This window comes from Cladophialophora bantiana (assembly GCF_000835475.1).
Source record: "Cladophialophora bantiana CBS 173.52 unplaced genomic scaffold supercont1.5, whole genome shotgun sequence".
NCBI lineage: Eukaryota > Fungi > Ascomycota > Eurotiomycetes > Chaetothyriales > Herpotrichiellaceae > Cladophialophora > Cladophialophora bantiana.
Window position 1 is genome coordinate 1355868 of NW_015971579.1, and position 18684 is coordinate 1374551.

Here is an 18684-nt window from a genome sequence, read left to right on the forward strand (position 1 = left end):
TTATAGCCGTCTGAGCCACCGGACTGGTCATATCTGTGTGTGACGTATCTGCAAAGACAACTACCAAAGTACCATCCCCTTAGCGCGGGTCGCCAAAAACAGACCACGAATCCTCAGTCCATGGACATCGCTCTTAGATTCAGGCTTAGACTTTGTACAAAAGAGAAATGATTGCTATGATCAACTACACACCAAACCTGCTGGACCGAAGGATTCTATTGGGCAATCTGCAACTGCTGCTGTCCTGCTTGATATTCTAGTTGAGGTATCCTCGAATAATTTCTTCCGGTGCGTCCTTGTGTAAGAAGTTTGGAATTCTCTCGAACATCTCCCACGCACTGCGCCGCAGAAAGTCCATCTGCTCTTTCACCCATCGTTCAACCTCTTCCCGCTCGATCATCTCTCCACTGCTCTCTTTCTCTGCCAAGCCTGCCAAAACTAGATCAATTCGACCTTGAAGGCGAATAAGCTTCTCCTTTAGAAACAGATTGCACATCAGGGGAATGTCGTCATTTGCCGGGTCGACACTGCGAAGCGAAGAGTACCGGTCATCCAGATTGGGATCTGCGAACGTATAACTGGTCACCATGCTAATGCGCTCCGGCACGTTGGTCGCTCGCAGCGCGGCATGCTCGGTGCATCCGCCTTGCATGATGACCGCTCCTCCTATAGTTGGACTTTTGACCTTGACGATGGAGCCATCGCCGGTTCTGATAGCCGTCTCACCACCTTGCATCGCACTTGTGTCACTTAGCATGACCACACACACGACGGGGACCTGGTCTTTGTGCCAGGAGTCGATTGGAACGTTGTCGTACTCAGACTTCTTCAGTTCCAGAGGTGATTGTGGTGGTAAAGGAGTTTCCGTGAGCTTATAGACCCCGGCCAATCCATCTGGACCCAGCTGAATGTTGACCATCCCAATGTCTCCCGTTTTGTAGAGCCGTCGCAACGGGAATCCGGCTGCTCTGTCGATGGCAGCTTGGGTGGCAGGATGTTGCCATGCCTGCAGCATAAATTTCGCCGTCTTTTTTATTGGTCATAAACTCAGGTCAGACCATCCATAATTCACCATTATGCTTTGTGGGAGAACCCAAACGAGGGACCAACCTTTTCATGGCCAGCAATGTACGCAGGAGCCCGGTCCCAGGACCTGAGATATTTGTCTAGCATTCGCTTATCGAGCATCTCGCGCCGCAAGATACGCACTCCTTCTTCTGAGAACAGAGGAAACGGGTCTGTGTAACACAGGTCCGGGGCATTATGGGGTTTCGGAAGTCCTACTTCGCTGAACGTGTGACGTTGAGCAGGCGGTTGAAATGCTAAGTGGATCGCTGGGTCGAAATCAGGCAGTTCAGTGGTGTCGAGGGTTGTGGCTCCCTCCGCCGTTGGTATGGCGGCCAAAGGGGTAGCAACATCAGCTGCCATGTCGGACAGTCTTTGAGGCAGGATATGTCACGACACTGTTGCTTCGTGGGCGTAAAATTGGCGTTGAGAGAGGAGGTGCTGCAACCATTTATCGCCCACACGTTGATGGAGTCCGTTCAAGTTCCTCTCCGCTTGAACTAGGGAGTAACACCCCAGGAAACATTGGTCCTTTCAGGTATTATTCAGGTGGCGGCCTTGTATCTGGTTAAGGCATATTTAAGGAGAAACAGCTATGATACAGGATGCAGGCTAAAACGTACTCGAAGGATATCGGGATGCCATAAAACCAAGAGAACCAAGCCACTTCACCCTTTCAATCCTCCCATCACAACTCTATCATCTCGCTCTTGCAGCCTTCCCATTCTGGAAAATATATGCACGCTCGGCGCTTGGGCTGGAGCCTCCCTCCTAGTAACCCTACTTGCTGATAAGGAACGGGCATTGTCTGTTATCTGCCTCTAGAATCGTAAGGCGAGAGGAGCTTATCCCCGTTGTGGTTAGCAATGCGAGGAACCCCCATCAAAGGTCAATTCCCGGTTAATCTCAGCTAGCTGGCCAAGTCCAACTGCTCGCTGTGCCCCAAGAAACGCCAGTCTCTGCGTGCGTGTGCATGTTGCGACAAGGGCGGGGTCAGGGCAAATAGACAGGCCTCACTCCCCATCGTCAAGATCTCCCTTTTGGCGTCCAAAAGAGTGTGGATAACATGATTTAATATATCACAAAGGATCCGAAACGGGAAATAATTGGGAGACGCGGCGAGGATACGGCCAAGGGCATAACATTACCCTCGCGCTCAGTCGCACCAGAGCTTCGATGATTAATGCTAGAATGCATTGCAAGGTCTCGGGGTTTCGATTGCGGATGAGAAGGAGCTGAAACAATGCCGAAGGCTACCCAGGATGTTGACATCTCGATGATGTAGGCTAAGGGAGGCAAATGGTGAGTGATTGGATGAAGAACTGTAGGCTGTGTTCGTTGTTGGAGTTTGTTGCTGTTGCGTTGTGCGTCGGAGAAATACATATTCGATATTATGGTGGTGACCTCAATCCACGCACCATCCTCCAGCAATTTTCTCACCTCTTTCAATAAGAGTGCTAGCGGCCTATTCAACCAAGCCATCTGTGGTGTTCTGTAGTTTGAGAGCCGAACATGACGAGCAGCTCGTCCTATCCAATGCCAATCCACATTCACGAGCACGATGAGATTCGACTTTCTGACAACACTGTCCTATCGGCAATGGTCTGGCTGCCTGAAGATGCGACGATTAATCCAGTACCAGCAATTCTTGAATATTTGCCTTATAGGAAACGCGATGGAACGGCTGAAAGGGACTCTCTCAATCACTCCTATGTCGCCTCTTATGGATATGCGTGTGTCCGCGTCGACATGCGGGGTAGCGGTGATTCCGAGGGCATTCTACTTGGCGAATATCTCAAGCAGGAGCAGGACGATGCGTTGGAAATCCTGCAATGGATTGCCACACAAGATTGGTGTTCTGGGTCGATTGGTATGATTGGAATCTCGTGGGGTGGGTTCAATGGGTTGCAGGTGGCGGCTCGACGCCCTCCGCAATTGAAAGCAGTCATCTCACTCTGCTCGACCGACGATCGCTACGCAGATGATGTCCATTACATGGGGGGCTGTCTACTTGTCGACAATTTCACGTGGGGCGCGACCATGTTTAGCATCACCCCGACGCCGCCAGACCCAGCCTTGGTGGGCGATAAGTGGCGCGACCAGTGGATGAGCCGCCTGGAAGCTGGCGGTAACTGGATGGTCGAATGGCATGCGCACCAACGGCGCGACGAGTTCTGGAAGCATGCCTCGATCTGCGAAGACTACAGCGCCATTCAGTGCCCCGTCTATCTTGTTGGTGCCTGGTCGGATGGATATTCGAACACGGTCTTTCGGATGCTGGAACACCTCGAATGTCCTCGGAAGGGCCTAATTGGCCCTTGGGCCCATGCGTATCCCAATTTTGCAACGCCTGGTCCACAGATTGGCTTTTTGCAAGAATCCCTCCGCTGGTGGGATAAGTGGTTGAAAGGCAAAGAAACGGGTATCATGGATGAACCAATGCTCCGCTGCTACTTACAAGATTCTGTGCCTCCGCGCACTCGGTATGACTTCCGTCCTGGCCATTGGGTGGCGGAGAACTGCTGGCCGGCTCAAGGTATTATTCTTCACACCATGAGACTCTCAGCAGGGCGGCTAAGTGATGACCTCTCAACGGTCGAAGAGCGGCTTTCGATTTGCTCTCCCATGACGGTTGGGTTCGCTGGGGGTCTCTGGTGCCCGGGTCTCGATCTTGATCTCCCGAGTGATCAGCGCTCCGAAGCAGGCGGCTCCCTACTATTGGACAGTTCGACACTTACTCGACGATTAGATCTCCTCGGTGCCCCAATTGTTTCCCTCCGGATCGCCAGCGACAAACCGAACGCTCTCGTTGTGGCTGTCCTCTCCGAGATTCTACCAGATGGCTCGTCTACGAGGATATCTTTCGGTATGCTTAACCTGACACATCGCAATAGCCATACGGACCTGAAATCTCTCGAAATTGGGCATTTCTATGATGTTTCAATTAAGTTGAACGAGTGTGGCCAATGTATCAGTGCCGGAAGTCGTCTTCGTCTTGCTTTGTCCACCTCATATTTTCCAATCTGCTGGCCCTCGCCGGAGATCGCCACGCTGACAATAGACTGCGCTCAGAGCAAACTAGAGCTTCCAACACGGCCGGAAGGCGAACAAGACTCTCGGTTACGACCATTTGAGCCTGCTGTGAACGGGCTGCCCTTGAAGACCCGGGTATTACGACCAGGGAAGAAAATGAGCGGCACTATCACGGAGGACATCGAGACTGGCACAAAAACGCTTTGCCGGATTTTGGATACAGGGCTTATAGAGTTTGAAGCCATCGGTTGGCATTATGGAGATGCCAGCAAAAGCATATATTCGATTTCCCCGGACGATCCGTTGTCAGCCCGCGCCGAGGTGCAATTCCGACAAGAATACGGCCGCAAGGGACTCGACTTGGTCATCGAGGGGTGGAACAGGATGACGGCCACCCAGACAGATTTCCATCTCAATGCTCGATTTGACGCGTTTGAAAACGGTGTGCAAGTGTTTGGGCGGGACTATTCGTCCACCGTTCCACGCGACCATGTATAGCGGTCTTTTGGGAGGGGAAATTATCCGATCGAGGTATATAGCATGTCGAAGTTCCTGGTACGCCCATGCTTCTCCGCGGCCCCGTCACGCGCTGGGCCTTTTTGAAAACTTCATATCTTGGGACCCGCGCGGTGAAAAGTCCACTCGAACCGTTCTAACCGGTCAGCAGCTCTCTGGGCTGAGTCTTCTCTCAGGGTGTTCGGACTGGAATCTCGAAATCTAAGCCATGTGAACATAAGTCTGCCCATCGTTCCGTCAATATTCCGGCACATATCGGTGGCACTAAGTCCTGAACTGCGAACTACAGCAGCCACCAAAGCACACAATTTTTGACAATTTGAGAATCCCCCCTCAAACTAGAGAATATTGCACTTCCGTATCACGACACCCGCGTCCTAGCCAAAAATTGAAAAGACATCATAAGTCTCGCCTCTGTCAGATCCGCTATTATCAAGCATCATTTCGCCGTTCAATGGTCATGGAGACCGCTCCAGCATTGTAGCTGTGGTGTCAGTTCCCGGAAGGGCTACTTTCTATCTCGTTTCGACTTCATTTCATCTGTTAGTCTCCTAATCTGTATAACCCCCCCCGCCTCCGAAGGTTAGGGTCGTTCCGGACGTATTCCTCGCATTGTTCCTGGGCCTTTTTCACATTCACGCAGCAGATCAGGGCAAACCCGACGACACTGAGCGACAGAGAAAAGGGGAACCCGGTCCAAGTGTTGCCCGTGCGGTCGATGATGACTCCGCAGATGATGGGCCCGATCCAAGCCGTGGAGTTGCTGACGAGCGAATATATGGCGAAGAAGCTGACCTCTCGACCCTTGGGACAAATGTCGCTCAGCATCGTGGCCGAAAAAGCGTAGAAGGGCGAAACCAGCAGGCAATCGAATACCGAGTAGCCCCACACTTCCCAGACCTTGTGGAACCCAAACTTGGTTGTCCCAATACCTATGCATCCTGTTCGCTGTGTCAGTGTTTCGTCTTCTATGAATCCACCATCGGGAAGGGGGGCTTACCCCAGATTGGCACGACAAGGAGAAAGCAACAGATGGTCATGAGCATCGGTTTTGTTCGGATCTTGAATCGCCTCTGGATAAACCACAGACTATAGATGCCAACTGTGCTCGCGACACCCTGGACGATAGAGAGCTCAGTGGAGACCGTGGTACTATAATCGGTGATGAGATACTGGCAGATGCCGTATATCTGATTTGTGGTCGCGTATCCGTCCGATATGAGGAAATAGCCGACAAGGTAAAGCCAGGTTTGGCTGAGCTTTTTGATATTCTTGATTGCGAACCAGTAGTTCTTCGCGCCGATGGAGAAGTAAGTCTCGCCCTCGGGCAGCGGTGTGGAGCGTGATTTTTCCAAGAAGAACCACGGACTTCCAGCCAGGATCCAGATTCCGGTAGAGAGCCCGACGATAATGACCGCCGCTTGCAGATTGCCTGAACCAGACTCGTTTGCGTGCAAACCGAATGCAGCTCCTAGGGCAATCAATAGAGTAAAAGTGAAACCGGCACTGGTGCAGCAGAATGCGATATTGCTGAGTCTGTTTCGTTGAAGCGACTTTCTCCTGCTGTATTCTTCCTCGGTAAGCTCCCCAACCGAATAAGCTCTCTTCGCCTCCAGCGCCTGTGGAGTGTTGCGCGCAAGTTGAGGGAACGACGGCATCCAAAATGCGTAACATAGGTTGTATGACATGCCTGTGGGACATCAGCAAAGAGCCTGCGATAACAACAATTGGATGTTTGCCTACTGGTCAAGATATAGAGCGCGATGGCGATGTTGTACTGCGATGGGTGTTTCAATCCGAGAAAACCGAGTTGCGTGCCCCAGCAGATGACGGATGCGACGATCAAGACCGATTTCTTCCATGGGCCATAGTCTCCCATGGATCCGAGAAAGAGCAGGAGAACACTCTGAAAAGCGAAAACGAGGCCGTTGCAGATCAAGACCACCGTGCTCGCATTGATGTTCCTTGTACCGAACTTGACGAGGCATGGCGCGTTAGGATCACTGCAATCTTGACTCGGGTCGTTTCCGTTGAAACCGGCACCGTAGAGCAGGTATTGGAAGACTGTCGGTCATTAGCCAACTGGGCCCAAACAAACGATCGACTCGAGGGTGCACCCACTCAAGGGAGTGTAGTAAAGAGGACCGGCAGAGTTGTTCCCGAAATAATACGCGTACCATGACCATAACTCGAGCCGGGTTGTCACTGGCTCTTCCGAGGTGACAATTTCCCCAAGCCCAATAGGCACAGCTGCTCCTAGTACCTCGGTGAGTTCTTTCTCTTTGATATCCTTGACCTGTGAGACAAGCTCAACTGCATGGTCTCCGTCGCTCGACATCGCGGAAGCCATGGCGATGAGACGTGATGTTGTGTCCCCAAACGTTGCAGGCCACCGACCCCAAAGGTCTATATAGTTTGGAGAGATGTCCTATCTCCATTAATCAAACGTGGATTAGGGGCCTTGGTTTGCGCGGGGACATCACCACCTTACGAGTGCCGACCTACCCTATCAACCTACCGCCCGAATGAAAGTGTCCTATTGGTAATGAATGGATGTGCTTATCGCCAATCTACCCATTATAACCAGAGGCGAGGGAGTCGAGATATGCAGGATTGACATCGCTGCAGGCCTGCGAGAGGAAGACCGTAGCAGGACTGACTAGAACCCAGTTAGCGAGCAAGGTGAAGTCGCTTGCTACACCACAAACTTTAGAATTTACTATTGTACTAGCGGTGGAGAAATTGTGGAGACAAAATTGGCGCCTCCATTCTGGGCCTTAATCAGGAATAGCTTCTCGCATCGGCTCCATCGCCTATCAGGATGTTTTGAGGCACGGGAATCGATGCGGGATAGTCCTTCTGGCAGACGGCTGCCGTCCACGACATCGACGCTACTGTAATTCCGGGCGCTGAGAGCGAGTTCTAGCTACGAAATCCACTTGTTCACGTTGGTCCACATTCAACATCGACCTCTCATTCTTCCAATGCGATACTTCAAGTGTGACAACAGTGGGTGCTGTTACCGGAAAAAGGAAGCATTTGCGTCTCAGAAAGCCAAATTACCCAGAAGCATGAAAGTGATTCAGAGAGAGGGCTACAGCCAATGAAGAGTTCAGATGTTCTTCTGCCAGAATCCCATTTAAGATGCTTGGAAGAGTAGGAAGGCTGTCTTAGAACGTGAATTGGGTTTCAGGAGAGCGCTTACGTTCAATGCGGACAGCTTGATGCTAACAGCACACCCGTCGGCTTCCCAACTGTGGTGCACAACACCTTCGTATCTCAAGTCCTTCATGAGAGGCTCTGATTTCCTCCTTGTTTCAAGGTGATCACATGGGCAGTTAAAAATATCCATCCACTTCAGCTCTTCACACCCTCCTCTGATTAATGACCTATTCGTCAAATCGCAGGCAGTTGTCTGGCATATTTAAAAATTGGCAAGAGCGTCCCTGCTCCAGCGATGGGCCAACTACAGTTTTGCGGTGATGCTTTCGGCAAGCTTCTCGATCTCATAGAATTGTAGATACCACTCATTGAAGCTGCTCGCGCTCTTCCTGTGTCACTTTCAGCCTGGTGGGACATTTGTTCTTCGGCATTCTGAGCGATCATTGGTCTCGCCGGAATACGTTGCTCATTTCCACCATCAGTACGACCCGTCCCGAACCCTAGCACCCCCAAAATCGGTGCTAATGGATATGGGTAGTTCTCATTATCTTTTCGATCCTTTGCGCCGGCGCATATGGAGCCGGCGGCAGCACCCAAGGCCTGTTCGCTGCGCTCTCAGCCTACCGTTTCCTGATCGGTTTAGGAATAGGAGGGGAATAGTAAGACATTCTCTCTCCGTCTTCCCTCGAAGATCTACTGACATATACAAAGCCCTGCTGGCTCAGTTGGCGCAGCCGAATCGACCGGCGAACTCAAGAAAGGCCATCGCAATCGCTGGTTCATCCTGGCGACCGACTTTCAAATTGATCTCGGCTTTGTCATCAGCGCATTCGTCCCGATGATCGTGGTGCTTGCGACTGGTGAAAACCATCTGCGTGCAGCATGGAGAATCTGTCTGGCTCTCGGCGCGATTCCGCCTCTCAGCCTGCTCTACCTCCGGTGAGCTGTCCACATTTGCATTTGGGGAAAGCCTCATTACTGATGTGCCTCAGAATCAAGCTGCAAGAACCAGAGCAATATAACCGCAACAAGATGAATAAGTTCCCTGTGTGGCTGATTGTCAAGTTCTATTGGTGGAGATGTACGGTTATTTCAATCATCTGGTTTGTCTATGTAAGTCTGAATCCTTGTGTCCGCGCTGGTGGCCTATCCTGATCGAGTGGCAGAACTTCTCCGCTTACTCCTTCGGCATCTTCGCATCGTCCTGGCTCGTTTTCATCCTGCCCACCGATGCACCCCTCTGGAAGAATTTCGGCATGGCCACCGCAATCAACAGGTGAGTTCGTCTTCTCGTTGAAAGACTGCCTTATAGCCGGAGCAGTCAATGTCATCACCGGGCTTTGATCAAATTCAGTACAAAGGCTAACACACCCCTGCAGTTTCTGGATCCCAGGTTCGTTTTTGGGTGCTTTCCTTGCTGATTGGATTGGTCCCAAATGGTGCCTTATCGCGGGCGTCTTGTTGCAAGGGATCGTCGGATTTGCCATGACTGGCGCCTACGCGGAACTCAACCACCCGTCTCGAGTTGCCGGGTTCATCATCCTGACTGGTATCTTCATGGCTTTGGGCGAGGTAGGACCAGGCGACAACATCGGCCTCTTTGCTTCGAAACTCTCCTCCACTCCTATCCGAGGACAGTTCTACGGCATTGCAGCGGCGTGGGGGAAAGTGGGTGCTTTTGTCGGCACCTATGTCTTCCCGCTCTTGATCGATGCTGCCGGCGACGACACGGTCAAGCAAGGGCAATACCCCTTCTGGGTAAGCAGTAGCCTGTGCATCTTCAGCGCGATCGTGGCCTTCGTGGGACTGCCAAACGTAGGGCAGGGCATGATTGAGGAAGAGGACGAGCGGTTCCGGCGCTATTTGGAGGAGCATGGCTACGACACGAGCAAGCTGGGGACTAAGAAGTTCAGAGAGGAGACGACCGGAGCACTGTAGTCAGAGCAAGAAGAGTGGTGGCTTGTTGGGAGTTTTTGAGAGCAACCACAGCAGCACGCCACGTCCATTACCTTGTCCACGTCAGCAAGAACATCCATCGATACCCATTGTTTGAATATGTTATATATTGGAATATCGACTCAATACACATACACATAATAATGCTCCCTATTTCACGCGCTCCCACGATCCAGTTAGCATTAAGACTCAAACGCCCTGAGTTGATGGAGATCAGCAAGTAACTCACTAGCCTTCGAGACTCCTAAATCGTGTCTTTACCGAGATAATCCTGGTCAGTGACTTCAGTTCGTACGGAGTACATCATTTGGGCACACGAAGCTGAGACGATCAGCGAGGCTCGCCATCTCCCCCCACCACTCTCTCCATATCGTCGCTGTGAAAGAGCAAAGGAGAGGGAGAAGGTCTTTAGGCGTCCCGTCTACCCTGTCTCACTGCCTTGCTGCCGCGTCCTTTGTACACGCAATTTCTCCGTCCATTCCAAACGGGGTACAAACATTCCACCTACCAACCCATTGGGCCCGTTAAGGTCCATATGTAAAGGCTGGTGTAAAGCACAGAACGGAAACTTCTTCGAGGAGGGGGACTCGGTACGTACAGAAAAGCAGGACCGCGCTCACTCAACTCTCACACATACGTGCTCACTCACTCACTCACATCCTTGCATGACCTGTTTCTCACTCTCACTCCCTTCTTCGACTTTCATTCCTGTCTGCCTTAGGCGTCCTAGACGAGGGATTGATCCTGTTGGCCTGGAGAGAAGCATGTGTGTATATGTATGTGTGTATGTGAAAAGAAGTGGCATAGGCAAGGGGATATACAATCTCACCGTCTGTGTTGTGACTTCAGATTCAAGAAGGGGAACACCATCACGTTCAAGACAAGGCCCTGGAAAAGGCTAGGCTCTCATCTAGAACATTCTCTTTGGATGATACCGCCAGTGCGAAGGCTCAATATGTCGGCCACTACAAGTACAACGACAACTACGACGAGTCAGGTCCCGGTTTCATACCCTGTCGGCCTCAAGGACAAGGACACACTGACAGCCTCGTTCAACTACTGGGGCAGCACTTCGGTCCCTCAGGAATCCGAAATCCTGCACATTTTCAATGGCTCGTCGACGGAGCTGCAGCGCGTTCAATGCCCCGTCACTGACATCCGCGCTCTCGGTCTCTCCTCCTTCAACCTCTCCACCCACGGCTTCCAAGTCCTGCGGCACTCTTCGGGCCTTCTGCCGGCGCAGAGCGACTCCGTCCCCGACTTCCACAACACGGACCTGATCAACGCCACCTACTGGCCGGAACTCGTGTCACTCTTGAAAGCGCAACTGGGCGTGCGCAGCGCCGCGGCCGTCAACACCACCGCCAGAGACATCAAGGAGACCGACAGGGACGGCTTCGACCCCAAGAATCCCAGGTTCATCAAGCAGAGCATGCAGCCTTTCTTCATCGTCCACGGCGACTATACCCCCGCGGGAGCCAGAGCACAACTGCGAGCCATCGTGCCGACGTACTTCGAGGACAACAACAACATGGAAGGCACGACGGAGTCGGAGAGGGCCGAGTTCTTCAGACTGCGCGACGAGATCATCGGCGGTGAGGACGAAGCCATGAGACAGGAAGGCATAAGCGACCACTGGCAATGGAGCGGGAAGAACTACAGTGGTCCGCGATGGGCTATGCTGAGTGTGTGGCGACCTCTAGAACCCGTCCGTCGCGATCCCCTGGGTGTCATGGACCCGCGAACACTACTACAGCCCAACACCGCCAAGCCACCGTATATCGCGCTTCAGCGCGTCTACAAGGGCCGGCCGGGCTTCGCGCAAGAATTCCGCAGCGAGAACATCCTCGCCGTCGCGCCCGACCAGCAGCAGCACGGAAACAAGATGCACACACACCAGTGGTACTATATCAGCCAGCAGACGCCCGACGAGGTGTATGCCCTGAAGCTGTTTGACAGCGAGACGCACCGCCGCGGCGGCGGGAGGAGCGAGAGCGAGAGCGAAGAGGTCGTGCAGTTCGTCGCGCACAGTGCGTTTACTCTCCCCCAGCAGGAGAACGAGAGGCTCCAACGGAGCGTCGAGGTGAGGATGTTGGTTGTTTGGTAGTCAGTATCTCCCTATACGGACCTCATGTTAATAAGTAGGCCCAGAAACCCCCTTTGAGTCCATGGGGAAAAGGTGTGGTAAACCCCGTCGACGTTGGCGAAAAAAACGGGAGGAGAAACATATTACGATGGAAAGAATCGTCTCGAAGATGGAATGCATTATCTTGGTGCAAAAAGCCATGCATTGTTTGCGTTGCATTTCGGCGGTATAATATCTTTCTCGTCAATGTTCGCTGTGATCCAGCAGCTCTCCGGTCTCTCTCTTTCTGCTTAGTCTTCCATGTAGAACCATGTTCAAATAGACATCAGAATCGACGAACCTGAGCTTGGACACAACTAGACCGGGACAGGAATTTCCACGCTCTTCTCTGTACTAGCATGCAGGCTATTCTCCTTGACGACGCCATTCTCCCCCTCCTTGTATACAACCGTGAATCCCTTCCACTCGCCCAGCGTGTCGCGGCACTGCGTCTCGTACATCTGGATGCCGCCGGGGTGTGTCAGGATCTGAACCTTCTTCCCGGGGATGTTTGACGCGTTCCACCAGCTGTTTGTTAGAGGGAAGAGCGTGTGCTTGTTCATGGCGTCGATCATGGCGTCCCATTCATCCTCGGCGTCGCGGTTCGGCTCGATCGTCTTGGCGCCTTCCTTCTCCAGCTTCTCGATGGCGGTCAGGATGAAATCACTTTGTGCTTCGATAATGGTAGGTCCGTTGGACAGTGCCGTTGGTGCTGTGTAAGCAAGTCAGAATTGAGCGGGTTAGCCGCCTGGAAGAGAAAGGGGACCACCGCGTACCATGAGGCGTGTAGACCATGAAAGCGTTGGGGAAGCCGTTGAACGTCATCCCAAGGTACGTCCGGATACCGTCTTTCCAGACATCCTTGATATCAACACCATCCTTGTTTTTCAATCCCATTTGCGTTAACCTGGAACCGGTCAGGTGGTGATCTTCACATGAAATAGCCGGCTAGAACTTACGATCCGGAAAACGAGTCGAAACCAGTCGCGAGAACCACCACGTCGAAATCCAGCTGGGTGCCGTCCTCCATCGACATGCCGGTTGCGTTGAAAGTCTTAAGCGGGTTCTGGTTCATGTTAATGATGTCGACATTCGGGCGATCAAGCATCTCATAATAGTCCTGCTCCAAAGGACATCTCTTCGTGCCGAAATAATAAGGCGCCTCGACTGGCACCATCAGCTCTTGTTTCTTCGGGTCCTTGATCCTCTGCCTCATCTTCTTGGCCCAGAAATCGTATACTTTCTGATTCGCTTCTTTGCTCAGGACGACGTCGTTGTAGTTCACCATGAGGTAGTTGAAGCCGCCTCTAGCCCAGATGTCTTCGAAATGCCGCTCACGCTCTTCGTCGGATACGTCAAACACGCCGCATGGCTCGGCTGTGCCGGGAAATCCGGCCCTTGACTGACGACCTTCGCGAAATAGCGCCTGGAAATAAGTCTTCCAGCTCTTTTGTTCTTCAGGGCTGAGTGGGCGTTGGCCCATAGGCAAGCATAGACTGGGCCGCCGCATGAAGACGGTGAGTTGGTCGGCTTCCTTGGCCAATTCTTGCACAACTTGAACGGCAGTGGCGCCGGCTCCAATGACTGCCACCCTCTTTCCTTTCACACTCATGTCTTCCGGCCAGAAGCCTGTGTGGTGCAGGATTCCTTTGTATGTCGTCAAGCCGGGGAAATCCGGGACATGCCTACGGTGCAGCAGTCCAGTGCACAGAATTAAGTATTTGCTCTGCGCAATGTGTCCCTGTTCGGTCTTGACGGTCCATATCTCGTCGGTCTTGCTCCATCGGGCATCGACTACATGCGCGTTGAACTGGACGTCCTTGCGCAGGTTCAAAACCTTGTCGACATGCGCGCAGTACGCGCGGATCTCCTTGTGACCTGGGAACTTTTCGGTGAACTCCCAGTCCCGGTATGCTTCAGGGATATTCAACTGGTAGTAGGGCCATTCGGAATCCACGCGGGCCCCAGGATACCGGTTCCAGTACCAGACGCCGCCAAAGTCGCCTCCAGATTCAAAGACCTTTGCGGCGAATCCAGCCTTGCGGAGACGATATAGCATGGACATACCACTGAAGCCCGCCCCAACGACCAGGACGTCGCAATGGACGATAGCGCCCAGGGATGGGTTTGTGTCTGTCATCTTGTTGGGATTAAAGAAAGGTATACGGGTAAGTCAAGGCAAGAGTCGTGCAGACGAGAGAAGAAGGATATACTCTTGTCGCAATCGAAGGGGAGATCTGTCACACCCTTTATGCACCTTTTATCCCGCGGGCCATGTCATGAAGCCGCACTCGGCACCTTTGTCCTAGATATCTCCAGGTGTTCCTGATTTGCTACCGAGGATCCATTCACATGCCAAGGTCAGCTGACAGTGGCGGGTGTGGCATTCTCCACAACCCTGTTGGGCGGGTTTGCGATGGGCCGATGGAGGATGGAAGCGGAGTGAGGGGTCTGAACACGACATACCCGTGGAACGCCCTACCTAGCATTCGATTTTTATATTGCCGGATACTGCGATTGCCGAGGTCCTCTCAAGATGTGGAAAGTTTACCAGCTCCAAATCCAAGACATGCTCTGCCAGTGCCAGAAGAGTAAATATCTATGTCTCAGGCGTAGCAGCCTCACGTGCGAAGCGAGACATCGAGGGGTTACACAGCATTTTCCAGTGAGTCTAGACTGTCGGTGGGCTGCACAGGTACTGCCCAGTACCGGCTAATACCCAAACCAGGAGTCCGCGCTAGTGTCAATAAGCAAGGCTGCGGGGGATCGCGTGTGCTGACATACCCAAATAGAACGATGAAACTCCTCAATTCAGTCCTCCTATGCCAGATGAGCCTCGGACCCGAAGGAATCATTCGCAGCAACTTCGGCAATTGTACATCTCCAGTCTCTGAATTTCCTGGCGGGTAAACGATGCTCAAACATGATATCGATCTCTGCTGGAGTGCGTTCCTTCATTTCGGGAACGAAGAGCCAAGTCATCAGCAAAGCGATGGCAGAGAAGCCTGCAATGAGAAATCCTGCCTTGGCCCTGAGGTCACCCTGGTCGACATTGTACGCATAAGGGAGACTGATACCGAAGGCTCCCTGCGCTAGAGCTCCCGAAAACCATCCGATGCCCTGTGTCTTTGCACGAAGTCGAAGAGCCGACGTTTCGGCGCCGACAACGTACGAGACCGGCCATATTCCAACCCCTACGACCACGATAACTACCATCATGGTAACCGCTGTGTACCTGCAGATAGATCAGCCGCCACCTTGAATGAAGAGGAGAAATTCATACCAGATCACGACGACACCGTCAAAGCACCCTGCGATCCCCATGCCCAGCCAGAGGACCGTGCTACCAATCAACGTCGTCATGCCAAGGACTCGCCGCCCAACCTTTGTCACAACCCACATGCTGACAATATTGGCGAGTAGCCCAAGCCCAACGCCAAGTTGAAGGAATAGAAGAGCATTGTCTGCACTCATGCCGACGACCTGGATGAAATAGCTGGCATCAGCGAGAAGGGAAAGTCCAAAAAGCTGAGGGAGCGTGTTTGCGAAGATGACAATCAGCGTGCGTCGTCTGTTTGTGCCTTGAAAACATTCCATGTACGTCGCCCGATCGTGTCTGGCGCGTTCCTCCTCTTTCTGCAACGAGAACAACAGAGCATCGATGTTCTTCCGGGTGTCCGTTCTCGAAGTATCAAGGCGTTGCTGAGCTTTAAATGCCTTGTCATATTTCCTCTTTCGGAGCAGATAAGCCGGACTCTCTGGCACCAGCAGAGCCAGGACGAAAGGGATAGCAGAAAACGCCCACTGTGCGACCATCGGGGTGGTGTAAGGCCGATCACCCGGGTACTTCAAGGAAGTATAGACGACGACTGCGCCAATCAGTTGACCGAGGAGCGTGAAGACCGGGAAGAAGGCCATGACTGATCCCCTCAGCTTCGGAGGCAGGATCTCAGAGAGGTAGGTCTGAGTGGTACACAGGAGCGATCCGATGGCCAACCCCATAATGAGCTTGGCTGCGAGAAAAGTCCCCCTCCGTAAATTCAGTGCGCCGAGGAAATGCGAGCAATATATGATGGCCACTCCCACAGCTGACAAGAGGCTTCCCAGAGCGAGTGTCGGACGCCGCCCAACACGGTCCTGAAGCCAGCCAGCGACAATGCTTCCGATCATAATGCCAATCGGACTGACAGCATTCCAAAGCCCCATCCACATTGACGGGATGATGTGGCGGCTATTCAATTCGCGGCCATAGTCTTCCCTGAGAACGATACGATTAACCCTAGGGACGGTATAAACACCAGGGATGTGGCATACTCACTGAAACGCTGGGATGGCCGACACGTTGCCCACTATCGACGTGTCAAATCCATAGAGCAAGATGGCTGCCGTCAAACCGAAAGAATATCCTAGGACCTTGGGCCATTTCCTGATGGATTTCCACAGTGTCGGCTCATCGCCAACCGACTGTTCCGTTGTCTGTGGCGAGAGTACGAGACTCGGGGTCGCGAGAGAAACGTCCTTGTCGGCCATGTCGGTCCTATCTGTAGAGAGTGTGTTGTGGGCGAACGGAGTAGCAGGAGCAGCTGAGATTGCGACAGGGACATTCTTCTTTTAATCCTACCATGGCCTGTAACCCCGCAGTGTGATGCGCGCCGCTTCCGTGAAGGGGGTGCGAACCAACGGAGTCCGGGGGCGGGCATCATGGAGGGTTCGCCTATGGTAAAGCGCGTGGCGGACGCTTGGCTGGCTCCCCAAGAACAGGCATGTTTGAGTAGGATGGTGGTGGTGATGGATTTCTGTAAGAGGAAGTTCGTCTCGCTTGGTCGCCAATCAAACCGCTTTCACTTGCCCCTTGGCAGCCATGTCGAGCTTTTTGATCCTTTTCCCAAACTTGGAACAAACCTGCCATCTTGAGCATTTGACGCATGACAGATGAGAGAAGACTGATGATGGAGATGAGAGATCTGAAGACCTCCTACTGCTGTTAAAGACTGTCACAAAGACTATTACGACCAGACTCAATAACAGCTGCTAATAATGTATAGACGCCACTGGACAACAGCGATATTCTGGGACAGGTTAGTGCGCGCACGTGACAGGACCATCTTGGCATTGCCTTTCGTATCGGTTGCCGGAACTGGGTTAGTGCGATACTAGCTTGTCACGCTTGCGACGTTAGCACCACTAGGCCTTGGCATATCTCGGTCTATTCGGTACAGTGACGGCGACAGTGAAGAAGCTTGTTTTCTTTCCTCTTCAGCTTATTATTCACGATAGATAGCAACCATAATAGCAACACGGACTCAATCTGCTCCACCTGTGCCCATACCGTCACACATGACAGACGACACAAGACTCATGGAGCTGAGAGTTCTGATTACACCCTACCGCTGTTACCGAGAATTGACTTGGGCAATCGCAGGATACACGGCATACACACATTCACACATTGCCGTGCCTCTCTGCCGAGATATCTCAAGTTTTAGTGCTTGTCTTCATCCTCGTCATAATGTCCGGACGGATCATCCTTCAATGACGGGTCTAGAACAACACGTGGGTCATCACTTTCCACCCACCCACAGAACGGCTGGCTTAGCTTGTAACCCATGAGCTGTTGAATATGAACAGGCATTTTAAGCACCACGTCCCTTGGAATTGCCAGGTATTCTATCACAGCTTGTTAGCCTTTACAGCTGTCAAAAGAGAAGGGAAGGCAACTCACGGTTTTCCTCCTGGCGCAACCAGCCCTTGGTCATGAAGCAACTGAAATGGTCAGCCCTTCGTCTTTTCTGTGTTTTTATACATGGGAGCTTACCTGAAGAGCAAGCGTTCCTGGTCTGTTGTCTTGTTGGCAGATCCACCATGATAACATGAGCTCAACATCATAAAGGCATCCTATTTACACCATTAGTGCCTTCAGGTGTCGACGTGACGAAGGGTACTTACACCTGGTTCTAACTCTGCATGTACAGCAAGTTCCTCCTGAGGAGGTCGGTCCTTGGACCAGAGATGACTGCCCGGAATAAACCTCGTCGCACCGTTTTCCCGAGTTGCCGGTTTGCCAGCAATGAACCAGCCGATGCCAACATCTCGGTCATAATTGTCAGGATAAACGGCGACTTCTTGCTCATTAGTCTGGTGACACCAACTATCCCTATGCAGAGGCTGATCCCATGCTCCTGGTCCGATGGAGAAGCATATCGAATTGTTGAGTTGGGGATCCGACGTTGCGAAGATTTTCTTCTGTCCACTCCAATACCAGTTCTTGGTCGTCAGGAACTCCTTGCACACAGCCTGATAGAGCGGATGGTTGATGATATGCTCAGCACAGATTGGACTCTTGCCAATCATGCCTTCAACCCTCCGGGTTTGAATTGGAAAGAAGTCTCCCTCCCACACAACATCCGCTTCGATGTGTGGACGCAGCTCTCTTTCCACCTGGCAAAGGATGTCCTTATCAACAGCTGCTTTGACCCTGCATCCGCCACTGATTTTCAGGGCTTTGATGACATCTGCTGGATCCGCATCAGCCTCAAAGGTGAGGACGGGTGGAAGACTCTCAGCTTTGATTGGGATGAATGCCCTTTCCGTCTCAGTGGTTGTGACTGTTGTGGTTGCCATTCTCCGCTGTTCTTTACAACTTTCCCAGGCTCATTTCCCTGCCCTCACGAGCCCGTATATAACAGATCGCGTTCCTCCACTGACGAGTCATAACCTTTCCTACCAAAATAGGCAATTGTGGCTTACTCGTATTTCTTATCTCAGAGGCTGGTTCAAGTCGGTCATCTCCACAAACTCAGTTGCCTAATCCGGCGTTATCACCCTGC

General features: G+C 52.4%; 8 protein-coding genes across 8 annotated transcripts; 3 read left to right on the plus strand and 5 right to left on the minus strand.

Moving 5' to 3' along the window:
* Window positions 1–256: 256 nt before the first annotated feature.
* On the minus strand, window positions 257–1428 carry Z519_04084 (uncharacterized protein; the record flags this gene model as incomplete). The annotated part of the gene is made up of 2 exons (XM_016761830.1): window positions 257–1027; window positions 1111–1428. The coding sequence occupies 2 exons, from the start codon at window positions 1426–1428 to the stop codon at window positions 257–259; spliced, it is 1089 nt and encodes a 362-aa protein (XP_016622168.1).
* Window positions 1429–2577: 1149 nt separating this feature from the next.
* On the plus strand, window positions 2578–4596 carry Z519_04085 (uncharacterized protein; the record flags this gene model as incomplete). Its single annotated transcript, XM_016761831.1, has 1 exon — window positions 2578–4596. One exon carries the CDS (start codon window positions 2578–2580, stop codon window positions 4594–4596), a length of 2019 nt encoding a protein of 672 aa, XP_016622169.1.
* Window positions 4597–5157: 561 nt separating this feature from the next.
* Z519_04086 (uncharacterized protein) lies at window positions 5158–6964 on the minus strand (the record flags this gene model as incomplete). Its single annotated transcript, XM_016761832.1, has 4 exons — window positions 5158–5555; window positions 5615–6304; window positions 6358–6678; window positions 6736–6964. 4 exons carry the CDS (start codon window positions 6962–6964, stop codon window positions 5158–5160), a joined length of 1638 nt encoding a protein of 545 aa, XP_016622170.1.
* A 1107-nt stretch (window positions 6965–8071) lies between these two features.
* Window positions 8072–9714, plus strand: Z519_04087 (uncharacterized protein; the record flags this gene model as incomplete). Its single annotated transcript, XM_016761833.1, has 7 exons — window positions 8072–8130; window positions 8181–8257; window positions 8315–8435; window positions 8488–8715; window positions 8769–8889; window positions 8943–9052; window positions 9156–9714. 7 exons carry the CDS (start codon window positions 8072–8074, stop codon window positions 9712–9714), a joined length of 1275 nt encoding a protein of 424 aa, XP_016622171.1.
* Window positions 9715–10687: 973 nt separating this feature from the next.
* On the plus strand, window positions 10688–11839 carry Z519_04088 (uncharacterized protein; the record flags this gene model as incomplete). Its single annotated transcript, XM_016761834.1, has 1 exon — window positions 10688–11839. One exon carries the CDS (start codon window positions 10688–10690, stop codon window positions 11837–11839), a length of 1152 nt encoding a protein of 383 aa, XP_016622172.1.
* A 335-nt stretch (window positions 11840–12174) lies between these two features.
* Z519_04089 (uncharacterized protein) lies at window positions 12175–13997 on the minus strand (the record flags this gene model as incomplete). The annotated part of the gene is made up of 3 exons (XM_016761835.1): window positions 12175–12569; window positions 12634–12764; window positions 12817–13997. The coding sequence occupies 3 exons, from the start codon at window positions 13995–13997 to the stop codon at window positions 12175–12177; spliced, it is 1707 nt and encodes a 568-aa protein (XP_016622173.1).
* Window positions 13998–14677: 680 nt separating this feature from the next.
* Window positions 14678–16387, minus strand: Z519_04090 (uncharacterized protein; the record flags this gene model as incomplete). The annotated part of the gene is made up of 3 exons (XM_016761836.1): window positions 14678–15092; window positions 15141–16115; window positions 16176–16387. 3 exons carry the CDS (start codon window positions 16385–16387, stop codon window positions 14678–14680), a joined length of 1602 nt encoding a protein of 533 aa, XP_016622174.1.
* Window positions 16388–17339: 952 nt separating this feature from the next.
* On the minus strand, window positions 17340–18478 carry Z519_04091 (uncharacterized protein; the record flags this gene model as incomplete). The annotated part of the gene is made up of 4 exons (XM_016761837.1): window positions 17340–17524; window positions 17580–17620; window positions 17673–17752; window positions 17804–18478. 4 exons carry the CDS (start codon window positions 18476–18478, stop codon window positions 17340–17342), a joined length of 981 nt encoding a protein of 326 aa, XP_016622175.1.
* Window positions 18479–18684: the final 206 nt, after the last annotated feature.